Source organism: Myotis brandtii, unplaced genomic scaffold (assembly GCF_000412655.1).
Source record: "Myotis brandtii unplaced genomic scaffold, ASM41265v1 scaffold690, whole genome shotgun sequence".
Lineage (NCBI taxonomy): Eukaryota > Metazoa > Chordata > Mammalia > Chiroptera > Vespertilionidae > Myotis > Myotis brandtii.
In genome coordinates, this window is record NW_005370701.1 from 216,337 (window position 1) to 235,176 (window position 18,840).

An 18,840-nucleotide genomic window follows, 5' to 3' on the forward strand; every position below is an offset into this window, starting at 1 on the left:
TTAAAAACAAAACATTACCTTTAGATATAGCCTCAAGTAATATACAGGTCAGAAGACATTTGGTTTAAAATACTCCGGTAAGAAATGTTTCTGTGAGAGGGAGAAGCAGATGCGAGCAGAATGCTGACTGTTGTTGGAGCTGGATGGAGGGCACCTGGTACCGCGGTTCATTATACTCTTCTATTTTCATGTATATTTGAAATCACCACGCCTGTGCCCCACGCTGCGGTCAGGCATGGTCTTCCGCGTGGCATCAGACTGGACGTTTATTTTATAAAGGGCACCATGGAGGGCCCATGGGTTGGGAAACAGTGGGCAGAGCTGAGGGCAAGTAACACAAAGGCCGCCCTCGCTCTGCACAGTAGCTGTGGGTCCACAAATGTGACCATGCAAGGTGATCTAATAACCAACAGGTAAGATGGTTGTCCCATGAGCTTTAAAATTTTTTTCTCAAAACATTAAATGACAGTTATAAATGTACATGGAAATCAAAAAATAGTTAAGCTACTATTTACTTAGTCCACTGACTTAAATCATTAGAAATATTGGGATGGAAGTGTTTTGGGATGGGCTTCCCCCATCAGACCTTTTCTCACTGCTGTGAACCACCTCTGAGAAGTCCCATCAGTCACTTCCTCTGAGACATCTGCACCCTTTCCTCCCTCATGTTGACAAGGTCACCTTCACCAACTTCCTCACAGCAGCAGCGCCAGCCTTTCCACGGTCAAATACAAGCCAGTTTATGTTCAGTTTGAATTCTGCCACACTGTGCATTACTGTCACTTTTTGCTACGATGCTTTCAATTTCTTCCAAACCTCAGCTAAAGAAATTGTAAAATCTCCAGTCGTAGCAGCAATAGCCTGTCCAAAAGTCCATGAGAAGTGGAAATAACCTCTTTGTCCACTGGCCGAATTGATGAGAGCTGTGTTTGATGGTAAAAAAGCACGTTTCGATACTTTTGTCCAAGTCCCTAAGAGAATGAGGAGCTAACCCATCAGGGGCACTAAAAGCACTATCTCTGCAGCCCTCTCCACCGCTGGGAGAACAGGAGACGACGCTAAGAGCTCTGTCACTTTGAGTGAGCAGAGTAACAGATGCGCAGCAAGCAGCCACCCACTGGTGAGAGGGGGGACCTGGGCAGGTCACTGGTGCCGATGCGCCTCGGCTCTGTAGGTGTGCTTTCTGGACTGGAGAGCTAGCATTCGAGTTAGTACATGTGCCACAGCAACTGAAATTTGAACCACGTTGCTGAGACTGGGTTATTTACCCAAACGGTGGTATAGAATCTGTGCATGTAGAAGCCACAAAGCAGGAACTACCGGTGCTGGAAACAGAGAAACACAGGGTGGGGCAAAAGTAGGTTTACAGTTGCTTGTATGGAAAATAATACAATAATTAATAAGTAATAATGTAAGAATAAACTGTTTTTGCATACTCACAGCTATAAACCTACTTTTGCAGTTGAACAGTGACCTCTTCCCTGCCAGCCCCACAGATTTGAGTCACACCGAGACCTGGCTCTTCTCTGGGATCACCTCACCCAGGGTTTCTCCACCTCAACACTTTTGACATTTTAGTCCGGGTTAAGTCTTTGTGTGGGGCCCCTGTACACTGTAGAGTGTCCATAGCAAGATTTCTTGGGCCAGTAGCATCCCCCAACTGTGACAACCAGAAGTCTCAATATTGCCAATATTTTGACATATTGCCACAAAATCACAACTAGTGGAAAAGCACTGCCCGAGACAAAGGCGCCAGAGTCCCAACCAGCACTGCCCGCGCACTGAGCTTCCCACCAGCACTTCTTCCTGCTCTTAAACATGAGATCAGAGAGCACCTGGCAGCCAAGGAAAGCCTTGGCAGGACACAGACCAGAGCAAAAGCCAGAGCCAAAAATGGGAACTATGTTAACAAATTAAAATTATCCTTAATATTTAAGAAAAAGGTACTGATCGCATCCATGAAATAGGACATAAAGGACAAGGTCAGAGAAGAATGTATTGAGCAAAAAAATGAGAAATTAGAGGACTCGTTCAATAGCTTAGGAGAAAAAAGAAAAAGGTGTGGAGGGTATCACAGTAATTCAGGAAGTTCTTAGAACTGAAGGATGTGAATTTCTGGGCTTCGCAGGAGTGAGTGCTCAGTCCACTGAAGAATAAACCACCTCTGCACTGTCAAGTTAGCCACACTAAGGAGTAAATACCCAACAAGCTTCCGGCAAGGAAGGCGGGGCACACGCACCAAGTCATCAGAAAGGGTTCAGACTTCCACCAACGCAGTGCCGTCAATTCTCTGAAGGGGGATTATTTCGAACCTAAACTCTATACTCAAATTACCAATTAAATGTGAAGACAGAATAAACACACGTGCAGACACACAAGGTCTCAACAAACTCCTCCCCAGCTCTTTCTCAGGAAGCTGCTAGAGGGCATTCTCCACAAAAGCAAGGGAATAAGCCAAAAGAAAAAATAATGAAAAATGGGCTACGGCAAACGGGAAATTTAACAAAGGAGGTAAAAGAAATGCCCAGAAGGATGAGGAAGATTTTAGGACAGATATACAACTTGTCCAGATGAGATGAGAAGCTGAGTAAGGCTTCCTTCCACGATGGAGAGAGACCATGCCTGTCGCTTTTGATGGTCCCAAGACAAAATCAGACAACTGGGAGTTTTGAGATCAATTAGTGACAAGAACAGGACAACAAAATGTCAGGAAGTGATCACAGTAGAGTCACTGTATGACTCAGCAGTTCAGCACTACCTTTCAAAGGCTCAGAATACTGATCTTACCAAAATTAAGACCCAGTAATACAGTGATGGTGGGAGGTTAGGGTCTGTGTATGCAGAAGGGAAGGCTTAACACCACTGAGACACAGAGGAACCAGGGTTGAAAGCGGTGCCTTAGGAAAGGAAAAAACAGGGATGGCAGATCCATTGTTGTTACAAGCCTTATTGAACCACCTGACTCCTTAATATGCACACAACCTTGATTTAAAAACAACTCATCCCCTACCCGCCCCCCTCCTTTCCTGAGCCACAGGGGAAATGTTGGAGGCTTACTATTCTCCATTTCACCTCAGAGCTGACGGTCTGGCTCTGAGGTTATATGGCTCCAGGAGAGGAAGCCAGTATTAAAACTCAGAGGGCCTCCTCCAGACCTCAGTTCAGGGCATAGCACCAGGTTCCTGTTAGTACAGCCCCGGCCACCTTCCTCAAATAAAGCCGCACAAGGCCACCTCCAGCCAGCCCCAAAGACTGTCTCTCTGCTAGCACGTATTGTGAAACACAGATGTTTTCCAGGCCCCTTTCATCAGCTGTAAAATAAGGGTGAGACCTACCGCAAGTCTCAAGGGCTAAATGTGCATAAAGAGCTTAGTGCGGAGCCTGATGAACATTTACTGAGCGATTCTGTGGAGCGTGTACCCAACCAGTGGTCTAATCCCTCAGGCACAAGTCTAATCTCTCAGGCACAGTCTGGTTGCCAAAAAGCATCTTCCTAAAACTTGCTCTCGGGGCAGAAACCATCAACCTAGTTTGCAAAGCTACACTTTCCATTTACTATTCTGACCAAGGAAAGAAGAGATCATGGTCAGGACTAAAGAAAGCAACACTGAAGATTTGTAAATGAAGCTGAGCCTGCCACACACACACACACACATCTGAGCATTCTTTGTAATAGCAAAGCTGAAAAACAATTATAAAATAGTCCATTCAGTCCTAGCTGTTTTGGCTCAGCGGATAGAGCATTGGCCTGCAGACCAGAGAGTCCCAGGTTCGATTCTGGTCAAGGGCATGTACCTTGGTTGCAGGCTCCTCCCCGGCCCAGACCCTGGTCAGGGTGTGTAGGAGGCAACCAATCGATGTGTTTCTCTCACATCAATGTTTCTCTCTGTCTTTCCCTCTCTCTAAAAATCAATGGAAAAATACCGAGTGAGAATTAACAACAACACAAAATACTCTGTTCAAACAGGGAACTTTGTGGATGTTAAAAACAGTGAAGAGATCTGTGTGTGCCAATGTGAAACGCCTAGGTTATGCTAGTATGAGGAAAAATGCATCCACCTAAAATTAATACAATATTGAATGTTAACTGTAGTTGAAAAAAACTTAATGTTTTTAAAGGGAAATATGCCACACTCCCAATAGTCCCCATGGAGGATGTCATGTGTTGTGAGATCACAGGAACCCTAACAGGGAGGAGTGGGGAAAACCGAAGTTGGGTATTGGTGTCACTTGTTAATGGATAAAGACAACTAATCAGGAGCCCCGATGCTTCACATATGAACAAAAACCATGACAACCAATTATCTAAAAACTGTAGGCTTTTTTATTCAGTTAAGAGGTAGACAGATGAACATGGAAGGCTGTCCCATCTAACTTGCCCGAAGTTCACACTCCATTCATCCATCCCACATTGCCAGAAATCTTAAAGAAACCACAACTGCCAGAGGCTTTCTTCCTACTTCTTCATAGCAATAAGTCAGTCAGTCAACTGCTTGCAGGAAGTTACTAATTTACATTCTTACTGTGCCCAAGAACCTCGTCCCCACAAATGCCACAAATGCCAACAGAACCACCTGCCACTGCCAACAGGAGGGCAGAGTACAAATGACTATTTGACTAAGAGCTACAAGGGAAGCTTCAGATATGTTTTTGTTGTTACATCCCTGTGCGTGTTCAGGCAGAAGCTGGTGACACCACCAACCAGAGCATACTATATGTCAAATGGCTCTGAATGGTGTTTAAGAAAAAAAAGAAATCACAAGTTATCTTCAGACACAACATTAAAAAATAATGGAATTGAAGCTGGGTACAAAAAGTAGATAAATATGTACAGGAAGTCACAGCCAATAGGAACCAGTGGAAACCTGGCTATTTAAATAGCTAATTTTGAGACGAGTCATATTTAGCACAAAAGCAAATGTAGCACAAGTAATACTTCCTCCCACAGCTCCCAAACTGTAGATTGTCCTGGGTCTCCTGTATCACTGTAATCATTCAGAGGAGCGGGAATGCTGTGGTGGTCCAAACACTGGCACAATTCTCATCCCAAATAGCTTCCGCTCAGAGGATGACATATTTCTTTTATTTTTTTATTTTTGGTGCCCTTGACCGGAATCAAACCTGGGACCCTTCAGTCCACAGGCCAACGCTCTATCCACTGAGCCAAACCAGTCAGGGCAGGATGACATATATGAAGAACGCCATGATAGCAGCGCTGATTACACCAGAAATGGGGACCGTGACAAACCAGGCCATGAAAATGTTGCGAAAAAGTCGCCAGTCAACAGCCTTTTTAGATCGGAGCCAGCCAACGGACACAACAGAGCCCACCTAGGAGAGAAACAGGCAAGAGAACTGGTTACTAATTCCAATGGTGCTCTGGTGAAGAGGCGCATGACCTCAAGTAGGTAACTGCTGAACTAGACCAAGCCCAGGAAAGCTGGTTTACTTATAACACATTAAGGAGATTACCTGTGGGAGGATGAAGGCAATATAAAAACCCAACCATTCAATTTGTCAACTGGGGTATATTATGATAAGGCTTTATATTCTTGACACATGTCCTAAACTTACAACTCCTCAAGATCCACTGCATAAAAGTTTCTAAACCAAAGTATATATAAAAAGAAAAAAAAAAGCCTAGCCCACCCGGCATGGCTCGGTGGTTGAATGTCAACCTATAAACCAGGAAGTCACTAGTCGATTCCCGGTCAGGGCACATGCCCGGGTTGCGGGATCAATCCCCAGTGTAGGGCATGCAGAAGGCAGCCAATCAATGATTCTCCTTCATCATTGATGTTTCTTTATCTCTCTCCCTCTCTCTTCCACTCTAAAATCAATAAAAAATATGTATTTTTTAATAGCCTACATATTACCAGAACCATTCAAATGACACAGCACGTGACATAACACTTACTTTACAATGCGTTGTACTGATGGGAAGGCCAATGTTGGATGCAATTACCACAGTAAGGGCAGATGCCAGTTCAATACTGAAGCCACTGTGGACAAAAAAAAAGATGACTTGTTAAGAATGAAACTTGGTGTGTTTTTTATAAGCTACCACTACCTCAAAATTAATGCCAACTTGCTGTGCCCCACTCATGGACCTCTTTAATTGGCTAGAATTCTTAAAATCTCCTTTCAATCAGGCCATGGGAATTCTCTTCTCCCTCTTCTCTAACGCATGAGGTTGTAAGGTTTTGTGGAAGCCCCTGAAAAACATTCACTTTTATTTTGAAGACTTTTGTTAGACATCCTCCTTGGGTCCCAAATAAAACAAAGGCAACCAGCCGGCGTGGCTCAGTGGTTGAGCATTGACCAATGAACCAGGAAGTCACGGTTCAATTCCTGGTCAGGGCACATGCCTGGATTGTAGGCTCGATCTCCAGTGTGGGGTGTGCAGGAGGCAGCCGATCAGTGATTCTCTCATCACTGATGTTTCTCTCTCTCTCCCCCTCTCCCTCCCTCTCTGAAATCAATAAGATTTAAAAAAAAAAAAAAAAAGAGCAACAGACCATCATAAAAAAACAAAGGCTGAGTATATACAGCAATTAAATTTAAAAAAAAAAAAAAAGAGCAACAGACCATCATAAAAAAACAAAGGCTGAGTATATACAGCAATTCACACTTAGCAGACCTATCTTCCTCGAAAAAGTTATTATTGTGAGACCACTGGAGTTAAACCTAAAAAGTTCACAGCAACAGTGAGATCATCAAGAACTTAGACAAACTGGGTCTCTTTAACTAAAGAGAGATTCATGTGGCAGCACCACAGCTGTGTGTACCCCAGGAACAAGGCCCCCTTCCCAGCTTACCTGGAGGGTGTGATCGGCGTCAGATCTTTGCCCATGGTCTGAATGACTCTCCTTCCCCACACCCACAGACCAATGCAGATGCCAACACCACCGTACAGCAGAAGCCATATTGGGGTTGCTTCTTTTGAAGATACATCTCCCGTTCCATAAACCAGATACAGGGCAACCAGAGGGCCAATGGCGTTGCTGAAAGAAAAGTGAGGGCAAAGATTAACTTTTCAGACAGAACTGAAAACTGAGTAACTTAATAGTTGTCTTGAATGAAGCCTGAAGCTCACTTAGCAAATAGGTCTGTTTCACAGAAAATGAATGGAACCCACATACACAAGAGGAGGAGAGCTGCTCTGAGGGGCACCATGCATGTGGGGGCTGTCTTCTCACAGGGAGCCTAAAGCAACTCTGGGCTCCAACAGTTTATGAACCACAGAACTAATGCCAACAGCCTGCAAACTCATCCCACAAAGCAAAGATGTTGTTTTCCATCTTACAGCCCAAAATTTATTATCAAAGAACTGAGTCCCATCTCCACAGACAAAAAGGCTTCTCTGAACAATATCCGTTTACCACCCACAGAAAGCTCTCCAAAGAAAATTTTGCTGCTTGTTTTATTAAGTCAATTAACTGCTATTACCTCATCCTACCTAGATATTCAGTCTCACAGATGGCATAACCACCACAGCCACAAGCATAGCCTTATAAAAAAGTAAAGAGTTTAAAAACAGAATGAGTGCTAAGATTCAAAGTCACCAACCTGACATCATTGCCACCATGGGCAAATGAGCCAAAGCAGGCTGTGAGGATCTGCAGGAACTGGAAGAGGAGAGAGACTTCTGGTTTATCCTGGTCGTTCCACTCTTCTAGAGAGCTACTACTTCCTTTTCTGTCACCCAGGCCCATCTCTGCCTTGATGCTCATGTCCATCTCAGAGGCCGAGTGAATGTCAGACACTGCATTGCAGTAGCTGGTGTAACTGTCCATTCGAATTCGCTTCTTGCTGTCTGCGTTCGGCCACGTCAGCTTCTCCATCTCCTCACCTTTCTGCTCACCTTCTTTGGCACGGAATGAATCCAGAGGCATGCCACAGATTGCCATGGTATAGGAAGTGTAGCTATTGTTGCGCCTCAAGGGTTTGTCACCGGAGTCCCCCATGCAGTCGCCCACCTTGGCAAGATGCAGCTTGTGCAGCAGCTCTTTGTACAAGCCGGAGTCTTTGTGCACCGTGTGATACTGGTAGTGGCCACTGGAGTTGATCTGGTTACTGACGGCCTGGTTGAACTGAACTAGGTTCCCGTTAGGCAGCTGCACTGCACCTGGCCAAGACCGAAAGGAAACATCAACATAAAGAGCATCACGAGGCACCAGTGAGCCTCTGCACCAGCAGAAAAGTGAAACTGTTCCCCCGCCGCCGAAGAAATTCCACTCACCGTTCATGGGGCCGTCCAGGCTGGTTTCCTCTTTCAGGTCCACACTGGGAAGCCGCTCTCGCTCCGGCGCTTCCTCCAAGTCTCCCAGCTTGAAGGAGACGGTCCTCTCCTCCACCACAGCCCGCAGGGGCACGGTGACAGGCCCCGCCTCAGCAACGGGACTCCGGATTTCAATGTCACCCAGAGACAACTTTGCTTCTTCGTGGTCTTCTTTCAAGCTATTCTTTTTTTCCATTAAGGGGCTTACCGAAGGACTAGACTTTATTTCTCCTAGAAAAGAAGAAATTTTTGTTTGGTTTTGACCAAACCCAGTTGTTCCACATCTCCCCTTGCCCCATTTCAAAAAAGTCCATCTCAACATGTAAACTTCAGTACAAATTCAGAACCATCTTCCTGTCTGTTGTATTTGCCACGTCTCGTTTTTCCTGGGAGGAAACCAACAATGCAGGACACTGAGTATCAGGGGCTGTAAAGTTTTTCAATAAAGGACCAAACAGCAAAGGCTTTGTGGGTTCTGTTGTGTCCTTTCCTTTACACATAGGCCATGCTTAGTTCCCTGACAACCTGTTCTGTAGTGAAAGGAACTCAAGCCAAGGCTGGCAACGGATTGAAATTTGGACTGCATCTAGTTCATGTTTTTAAAAAAGGAATTCCCCCAAAAGCCCTCCATGAATTCAAGCGAAGCAACACAGCTCAGTGCAGGCAATGGAAGATGACAACTCTAATTTCCACTTCTATAAAAGAGATGTGCCTTTGACTAAATTCCACAACTAGGTAGGGATATTTTCTGCCTATCAAGCCAATGCCCAGAGTTTACATGCTCATTCAGGCATCACAGTCAAGCTAGAGCAGAACATAAAACATTAGGGAGACTTGTATCATCTCCTCCCAGACTGAGGGGAAACGAGGTCAGTAAGTACTGAGCCTCGTTCCCACTGTGCGCAGGCGCTCAGTGCAGCTGCATGACACAGCACTGCTCCCAAGGCCACTGCAGCCGGTGCTGCCTCCCTTCCACACAGCAAACCACATCACCCACTGAGCATTTGCAAGTGAAAAGGGCAGAGAAAGATTGTATTAAGAGAACTCCACCAGTAAGGAAAGGAATACAAGATTTAAGACTAACCAGAATTTACTTAGTGTTTAACTACAGCACAACTGTGTGCAGCAATGGCCTAAATGAAGCTAAAGGACACTTGGAGATGTTCACCTCTAGGATTTGTGCTACAATTCTGAGAACTGTAAAGCCGGATATATACGATAGCCATAGCTTTCAATGTCTAAATACGAAGTTCCACACAGAATTAGGGTCAATGTTTCTTTTATGAAAGCATTTTTTTTTCATTAAGGTACCCTTAAGTATTCTCACTTAATGTAGTCTACACCGTCTATCTGCTCTTACTGGAAACTGATTAAGATACAGTTCACTAATAAATGCCCAGCTTGTGTCCACAGCATAGGTCCAACATTCCCTCTGACCAGTCTCAGATAATTTTAAGTCAGTAAGAATATACTTTGGTTGATAAACCCATAGCCTCAAATATTCATTTAAAATTTCTGACATTGTCAATATATCCAAATACTGGAATTTTATAGGTGGCCAAACAAAAAGAAATAGCACATTTCAAGTTAAATTTTCTGCTATAATGTGATACTTACGTTCAATTTTCCTCTTCATCCTGGGACATACAAAGAACCAGACGATAAGAGCACAGAGAACTGCACATCCCACCGAGATGAGGATGGTGCCCCACAGAGGAAGTTTGTCAAAGCCCAGCACTAGGAGATAAAATGGTGCATCTTGAAAACCCCAGGGCTAAAGCCCTTGCCACAGTGTGTAAACCCTCCTGGGGGGACTCAGGTTCCCCAAGCCAGCCCATCGCCCTTTAGCAGCTGCCAGCTTTAGGTCCACAGGATCAACTGTGCTTGTGGCTATACAGACTTGGGAGGAAAATCTAGTTGTCACCTGACACCCACACCAGTCTGGCCCACTTTAAATACCTACTAGACTGACGTCTCCCAAGTGCCTTCACAAACTAGCCTTTTCCCTTTCTTTGCCTTAGACAATGGGGATTACTATACTGAGAATCTACTAGTTATGGAAATAAATGGAACCACCCCACTCCCGTCTCCAGATGGTGGCTGTGCACATTACACAGGAAGGTGCCATAGTCACATCTGTTATACTGATAGAATTCTCTGTGGAGTTATCACAGCCATTGTACTATCCTCCAGCAAAATCCTTTAAAACAAGATTATTATCTCTTAGACTAAGATACAGAAAACAAGGATATTACTTATCAAAAGATAAGAACAGTTCAAAGGAGTCTTTCACAAAACAAAAATAATTTAGTGGTAGTTGCACTCATAAGCTGTATCTTAGAAACTTGTCTACTTTTTCGTAAGGCTCAGGGATCATTAATATCAGTCACCATCTGCTTACCACTGAAATGTCAATAGGCTCCAAGCCTCTAGTATATTATTTATGACAGAAGCAAAACACCATAGAATCTATTTAAGCCTAAAAGATGTTTTGATTTCTAGTTTATCCAAGAGCTTAGTTACTTATGGTTGTTCTGCTTTCTTTTGCTTATTATGAATTAAATTATTTATAAAATGACAATTCTACTGGCCCCTCAAAAATGAATACTATTTTAAAGTCATATGTAAATTGAGAACCCTTCAAAATGCAAGTTTTATAATGACTACAAATCTTTTCATTTCAATTCCTGCTATCAAGCTTCATCATGTAAAGCCACACAAACTATAATATACATGAAATGCAATCAATATCCATCACAATTTAAATTTGCCCACATTCCAAGTTTAAAAAGGGAAATGAGACTGGTTTTTCTTGTAAGTGATCCACAAAAGGCAGAACAAAAATATCCAATTTCCCTTTTCAAAACGACTGAAAATGTTTCTAATTTCACTGAACTATGAGCTCTGCTGCTGCTACATAAACACCAGTGCGTAAAGCCTCTTGGAGACTTCTTACGTTAGCATGAAGAACCAAATTTAAACCAATGGAAATGCTGCATCCAAGCTTTCCTTTGCCTGCAGCATTTGGCAAGGTGTCTAGTAAGCTCTAAAGAAGATCAATATTCTCATAGGTCATGTAGCTTCCAGATACTTTCCAGTTCCCTTTCCCCTCTCCCCCACTATATGCACGTGTCCCAGGCAACAACATACATGTATTTCTTCCAGTCAAAGGACAGGAGCACTGAATTAATGGTCAAAGACCCTCATGCCAAATAAACCTAGACAGCACAACCAAGCTAATCAAGGTAGGTATAGCCCTGCTGACAAGTTACAAGTTGTCAATCTTTTTCAGTTGCTAAATTAAACATGCATCATAATTTAATCCATAAATTGCCTTAGCCCCAACATGAATATTTCAATTTTTACGTTCTCACAAATTACTTTTCCTCTTAGCTGCATGAATTCTTCTTCCACATGCACTTAGGCCAGGTGTTAAACATCCCAACTCTTCTCATCCAAGCAGGTTTAGGGGAGTAAATTTAGTACTTAGAAATAAAAGTGGCTCCATTTGGGAGAGAAAATGAAAATATCAAGCAAACCAGTGCTAAATGGCTGATTATTGAAGACCAGATAGAACTAAGAACTCTTCAGCAGCCAGCAGTTGAGGCCAGTACCAATGCCAGTATTTAGGCATAGATAGGAGAAAGGGAGAGAGAAGACCATATTATCTTGGGTCCTGTGAAGACTAAAGAGTAAAGGTCTGTAGTGATTTAGAATCTGAGCAGGTCTCTTTGGTTGAAAAACTATCTAGGTTAACTCAGCATACACTAGCCTGCAGCCTTCTGAAATGGGTGCAGGCCAGCCACCTTCTAGGAGATTTCAGCCCTGTAAAGCAAAAAGGGGTAAATTGGGCATTTAATGCAAGTTTTGTAAACAACTTTAAATTCACATCTAAATATTCTGATATGTACTTACAAGGTGCTCCAGTATACATGATGGAAAACAGGTTTATCCCAACCGTGCAAGCATAGAAAACTGGCAAAGCTCGCAAACCATTAGGAACTGGATCTGCCTGTAAAATAACATTAAGATCAATACCTAAAAGCTGTGACAATTAGCCCATGTCTATACAACCTTGTAAAAGGACAGGTTCAGGAATTCCGATGCCAATAGCTGTTTCTCCACAGTAGTTCCCGAGCCCAGTTGGGCTTTTTCCTACATCTGCTCCTGGAACTCTGTTCATCAAGGCCAATTTACAGCTTCCTGAAGTTAAGTTTATGTGTTTTTTGTTTTGAGTTTTCGTTTTGTTTATCAGTTTTTAACAAGACTACCTACACCAGTAATGTCCCCAAAAATCAGTTAACACTCAGAGTTCCAGATGTAAATCTGAACACACACCTGAAGGCGTACTAGACATTTAAGAGATGTCAAGAAACAGGCCTTGATATGTTAGAACGTTTCTTACCTGTAAAGATTTCTTGCAAATACGCTATGTAGTAGAATATACCTATAACAACCACCTTAATCTAGACATCTGATAAATACACCATTATTAATGATTTATCCAAGTGCTAAGATAAAAACCAATTGTGCACCAGATTACCCCTCATTCAACCGACTGTGCCAAGCACTATTCTTGGCACTGAAATACAGAAGTGAATGAGACAATGTCCCTGCCCTCACAGAACTGAAATTTACATTCTAACACAGAACAATGTAAAGTACTGACAAATGCTATGAGGAAAAATAAAGAAGGGTAAGGAGAAATGATGGAAGGAGGAGTACATTTTAATTCAGGAAGGGGGGGGGGGTGTGGAAGAATCAGTGGAGCAAAGACACGAATATTTAAGTCAACAACCACGTACACACTTAGGGGTAGAGAAGGAGCCGGCTACCTGGCTATCTGGTGGGGTGGGGGTGGAGAGTGGGGGGCTGGGGCAGAATATTCTAGACAGCGATGTCAGCCAGTGCAAAGGCCCTGAGACAAAACTTGAAATGTTTAAGAACAGCAAAAAGGCCAGTGTGACTGGAGACAAGAAGAGTTCCACTTACAACAAATGTGTATTAATTTTACAGGAAAAGACGGAAGTCGAACACTTAGGAATGAGAGCATGGATCTGAATACATGGGAAGGCTAACCTGTAAAGATGTTGACCTATAGGTTTACTGCTATCTTGATCACAATCCAATGGAAAATCTTGGGGAGGAAGAGAAAGAGATAAAGACCCCAAAGTTATCCTAAAGCTTCCAGAATAACCAGTGGGAAGAGGGAGGCACTAGCTTAAGATCAACGAAACCAGAGAAAATAAGGTGCCACTCCAAGTCAGTAGAGATGGGCCCTTACTGAAAAGCACTGTGAGTTTTAGCTCCCCTATCTACAGGTAAATGGCCCAAATAAAAACCATGAGTAACATAGAGAACCTAGGGACTGCTAAGCTTCCCCGAGCAACTCAACAATGTGGGTCACACCCCAAGGGCGGTCAATAGGTTATGAACTTGAGGGGTATATACATTTTTCTTTTAAGAACTATCCATGGGCCCTAACCAGTTTGGCTCAGTGGATAGAGCATCGGCCTGCGGACTGAAGGGTTTCTCTCTCATCAATGTTTCTAACTCTCTATCCCTCTCCCTTCTTCTCTGTAAAAAATCAATAAAATATATATTTTTTTAAAAAGAACTATCTATGGTTTGAAGAAAACTCTTCAAGGAACTTAAGACCCACCCCACCCCCAATCAAAACCCATTAGGGCCGAAACCGGTTTGGCTCAGTGGATAGAGCATCGGCCTGCGGACTGGAAGGTCCCAGGTTCGATTCCGGTCAAGAGCATGTACCTGGGTTTCGGGCACATCCCCAGTAGGAGATGTGCAGGAGGCGGCTGATCGATGTTTCTGACTCTCTCTCTCCCTTCCTCTCTGTAAAAAATCAGTAAGATATATTAAAAAAAAAAACCATTAGGGTTCTAGACTTAGATAGGGACTTCTCTTTTAAGAGATTTTCAAATAATACTTGGTATTTTGATATCAAATCAAACTGTACTTACTTGGTTGGTCAAAAAGAAGTAGCCATGTATTTCTTTTTTTTTTTTTTAATGTACTTTTATTGATTTCAGAGAGGAAGGGAGAGGAAGAGACAAACATCAATGATGAGAATTACCCATCAGCTGCCTCCCTCATGCCCCCTCCCTATGGGGATCAAGCCCACAACCCAGGCACATGCCCTTGATTGGAATCAAATCGGGTACCCTTCAGTCCGCAGGCCTATGTTCTATCCACTGAGCCAAACCAGGTAGGGCTGTATTTACTTTTCTGTATAGCTCAATTACATATTCCAAAGTAATCAGTAATAAATTACCTGGGATAGGGAATGAATGACACTACTACCAGTTTATTATGAAATAACAGGCTCATGGTTTAAAAAAATAAAAAAGTTCCTGCCCTGACCAGTTTGGCTCAGTGGCTAGAGTCCCAGGTTCGATTCCGGTCAAGGACATGTGCTTTGGTTGCGGGCACATCCCCAGTGGGGGGTGTGCAGGAGGCAGGTGATCGATGTTTCTCTCTCATGGATGTTTCTGATTCTCTGTCCCTCTCCCTTCCTCTCTGTAGAAAATCAATAAAATATATTTAAAGAAAAAAAAAAAAAAGTTCCTAAGAGTCCAGGTAAAAGGAAAAACCTGAGCAATCTACCGCTCCCTTTCACTCCAGACTTCGCAGTCACTCCTCTTCCACTGGCTAAAAAGTAACCAGGGCTAACAATTTTATGAAATACTTATTACCAAATGACCCATCGAACATTCCTTAAAACTTTATCTGGAAATAACGTCTTATTCATTTATGTGGGATGGGAAAGGGGTCTCCATAACTCCCCATCTTCAACCAGAACAGTTCGTGTTTTACATAGTGAATGTTCCAGTAAGCTTTTGTCTAAGAAAAAGGTTTCTCTGAGTTTGAAAAGATGTCCAATGTGATTCCTAATAGAAGGGAAGGAAAATGCTGAAAGACCCGTTTTAACTAGAATTTAAATACTCAACAGGAAAACCTCCCCTTCCCTTATTCCTGTTTATTGCCCAGTCCTTTTTTGTTGCTGTTGTTAATCTTCACCCGAGGATATTTTTCCATTGCTTTTTATGGAGAGTGGGAGAGAGAGGGAAAGACAGAAACAATGATATGAGAGAAACACGTCGATTGGTTACCTTCCAAATGAGCCCTGACCAGGGCACAGGCCAGGGAGAAGCCTGCAACCAAGGTACAAGCCCCTGACGGGAATCGAACCCAGGACCCTTTGGCCCACAGGCCAACGCTCTAGCCACTGAGCCAAACCAGCTAGGGCTATTGCCCAGGCAACAGCCTTAACAGAATTACCTCATCTCCATTCTGCTTTTCCCTAGTAGACTACTTAATGCCCATGGAACAGACATTCAGAGAATGGAAACTTTTTAAAAAGTAATTTCAATGTCAACTTCCAAAACAAAAACTTAAATTGGAAAATTTTAACAGCCAGGACCCCCAAAAGATACTCATCCAAGGATGACTTCTTGAGAGTTAAAACCTAACTAGCCAGAAATAGTCACACTCATTGCCTGAAAACTCGCGTTATTGATAGAATGGACACAGAATATGTGCAGAAGTGCATGCCCCCGGGGGGAGGGGCGGGGGAAAAAGGAAAGTGAGGAAGACCCTCAAAGTCAATTTTGGTTTAAACACTATTTCAGTTATTCTTGATCATGTCCACCCTCATACCCATACAACTTTGTAGGGAGCGGCTGTAGGGTTAAGCCTCAGACTGGCTTGTTGGCAAAGCCACAAACAAGTCCCAGCTTAGAGGGCACAGCCCTCTTTAGCATAATTAAGCTTGACCTTATGAGCTCCCTAGATCCTATCTGGGTAGCTGATGGGCTGTGGGAGGTGCAGCAAGTGCTGCCAAAGCAAGTGAAACTCACAAGAACATTGTAACTATGGTGACCACTACCTTATTTAACTCTGACTATAAAATAAAGGCTCAGCTTGCTATCTGGGTCTCTCTCTGTGGCCTTAGCCAGGCGCAGGAGATCCACGTCCTAGACCCAGCTTATTCTTTGTCTTTTCTTTAATCCTTCGCTGCCCCCCTCAGGCTCACCAAACCCTTGGCTGTGCTGGCCTGGCACACAACTTAATATAGCCCTGGCCAGGGTGGTTCAGTTGGTTGAGCATCAAGGTCCAAAGGTCACAGGTTCAATTCTCAGTCAGGGAACATGCCCAGGTTATGGGTTTAATCCCCAGTAGGGGGCGTGCGGGAGGCAGCAGATCAATGTTTCTCCCTCTCCCTTCCTCTCTCTAAAATCAATAAAAACACTTTTTTTTAAATGAAGTTAATATATCTAACTGAAGCTCTCAATAACTGGGGATAAAAGTACCTAGCATGCATTCCTCAAACAAGAGGTCTGGCATCTCAAAAATCTCTTTGTACTCAGAGCACTACCATTCCCCGTAAAGAAGACAAGTTTGTTTTGTCCTGAGACCCATATAACCCCTCCAGTATCAGATGCATCTGCTTCCCAATAATCAATCAACAGAGACCCAGTGTAAACCTTTATATAAGCAGGACTCCCTAATAAGGGATTTTCTATCAATTCTCCTGGTTCACTGATGTGCACAAAGCTGTGTGACTTAATAATAATACTACTAAAACATCTGGTCTGACTACTAGCAAGCCTCCGATTTAAGCATCACATTGTCCTATGAGACAGCTATGGGAAGTGGGAAGGTAGATGTAGTCATACCAGCTTGCAGTATAAACAATACCAAACTCTGAGACAGTTAATATCGATGAATTGTTTACTCTCAAATTATTCCAGGCTACAAATGCTTCAAGTTTTCAAAGCACTGAACTGCTTTATTCTTCCATACTAATGCCAGTCAGTTTCTATAGAGAAGAGGTACCATTCCTTCCCTAGAGAAGCCTACAACTAGACCAAACAAGTGGGTCTGAACATATTCTTTCCCCTGGGGATAAAGCTACTTATCTCCCTTCACTCAGATTTCTACAGCTTAGAAGCATTTTTAAGAACTTACAATGGACAGTTAAGAGCCATTTACCTCAGAAAAAGGACAACTTTGTTTTCTTAGAAAAATGCATTTATTCTCACTGAAACTCAGTCCAATGACAACACCCCTTGTTGTCCACCTTGGAGCCAGCATCAGACTTCTTGATGAAAGAAATGCTATCGGGTCCCTGAAAAGGCATTCTCAAGTGGACAGGAAATGAAATGGCTCTCTGGATTTTTTTTTTTTTTGGCCCAGAAAAACAAAACAGTTCTAAGGAATTAGAGTCTAAGTCACAGTGAGAAGTAGAGTCTCCACCTAGAAGCTTATAAACAGGTTAGAAGCATCATCAGCTCTACTGAATTAACTATGTAGACCCAAACTACTCCATTTACGTGGCACTAAGAAAAAGCCATAGGGGACATTGTGAATTGTTGAACCCCAAGCCTACAATTCAAAACAGTCGACATGACGGTGGTTTAAAGTAGTAATCTGCATATAGCTGGGCAAAACCACCTTAAATACCTTTCCCTAATTTTCCACTCCGTCTCTTCTAGTCCTTAGCACACCAAAGCGCTCGTTCAATTCCCCCCCTGAATACCCTCTTAGTGAAAGCTTGCTTCTTGCAGAGAACTTAGCAACATACACAAGGTGTACAGAACAAAGAATTTTTCAACTTCCCAAGGCCATGTACCTACACACCAATTACACTGCAAGAATGCTACTGGTTTTAATACCGGACCCCCTAAAGGTCATAAAAGGGGGGGAGAGAAAAATTACCTTACGGAGGATGAATGTCCGAACAAGGAAGAATAAAATTCCGGACATGATCCCAGAAAGCAGCGGAGAAACAAACCAAGACATCACTGGAATAGAACACACGAAGAACAAATATCAACAACTAACAAAAGTCAGGAACCAAAACGCACTTTACATTTTAGGATGCTGTTTCCACAATTTGAGTCTGTCCCTCTGCCCCTTCTACACAACACTCCCCCACAGGTAATGCCACGGGACAGGACAAGAACTGAGAAGCCATTCTGAATGAAACATACCAATTTTTACCAGTTCGGACCACTTGACACCTTCCTGCCCTTGTGCCACCAGGGAGAAACCAATGGTGGCGCCCACGATACAATGGGTTCCAGAAATGGGAAGCCTCAAAAACGAAGCCGCTAGCTGCCACACGGCAGAACCTGCAACACAGTCAAGTTTGACTCAGTCAATGACAAAACCCCACCATGGATGCGGCGCAGGCTGCAGGCAGTCATGTGAGGGGCACACCGCACGGAACTCACCGAACATGGCGCTGACCGAGCCGGCCATCAGCAGGTGCTGGGTGGTGTTGTACATGGTCACGTCGATCAGGCCCTTCCGGATGGTCTCGCTCACCTTAGCCCCCAGCAGGACGGAGCCCACGGTCTCGAAGATGCTGGCGAGGATGCAGGCCTGCTTCAGGGTCACCACCCCCGAGCCCACCGCCGTGCCGAACGAATTCGCCACGTCATTGGCGCCCACGGAGAAGGCCAGCACGAAGGCGATGACGAAGCCCAGGATCAGCATCCACAAGTACTTCTCCAGCGGGCCGCCGGGGGCCGTGG

The 18,840-nt window shown here is 43.7% G+C and overlaps 1 protein-coding gene across 1 annotated transcript; it reads right to left on the bottom strand.

Annotated features, from left to right (window-relative positions):
• Nucleotides 1-4,301: 4,301 nt before the first annotated feature.
• SLC20A1 (solute carrier family 20 (phosphate transporter), member 1) lies at nucleotides 4,302-18,834 on the bottom strand. The gene is made up of 10 exons (XM_005881817.2): nucleotides 18,538-18,834; nucleotides 18,295-18,435; nucleotides 18,020-18,105; nucleotides 12,197-12,293; nucleotides 9,899-10,018; nucleotides 8,243-8,512; nucleotides 7,570-8,128; nucleotides 6,819-7,004; nucleotides 5,918-6,002; nucleotides 4,302-5,331 (listed from the first exon to the last, which is right to left on the bottom strand). The coding sequence occupies exons 1-10, from the start codon at nucleotides 18,800-18,802 to the stop codon at nucleotides 5,173-5,175; spliced, it is 1,968 nt and encodes a 655-aa protein (XP_005881879.2). The 5' UTR covers nucleotides 18,803-18,834; the 3' UTR covers nucleotides 4,302-5,172.
• Nucleotides 18,835-18,840: the final 6 nt, after the last annotated feature.

Excerpts from the sequence above, each read along its gene's own strand:
- SLC20A1 (XM_005881817.2), bottom strand. The coding sequence starts at position 18,802 with ATGCTGATCCTGGGCTTCGTCATCGCCTTCGTGCTGGCCTTCTCCGTG. Across the intron at positions 8,513-9,898 it reads GATGAAGAGGAAAATTGAAC|GAGAAATAAAGTCTAGTCCT; the intron begins GTAAGTATCACA and ends CTTCTTTTCTAG. Across the intron at positions 7,005-7,569 it reads CATGGTGGCAATGATGTCAG|CAACGCCATTGGCCCTCTGG; the intron begins GTTGGTGACTTT and ends CTTTTCTTTCAG.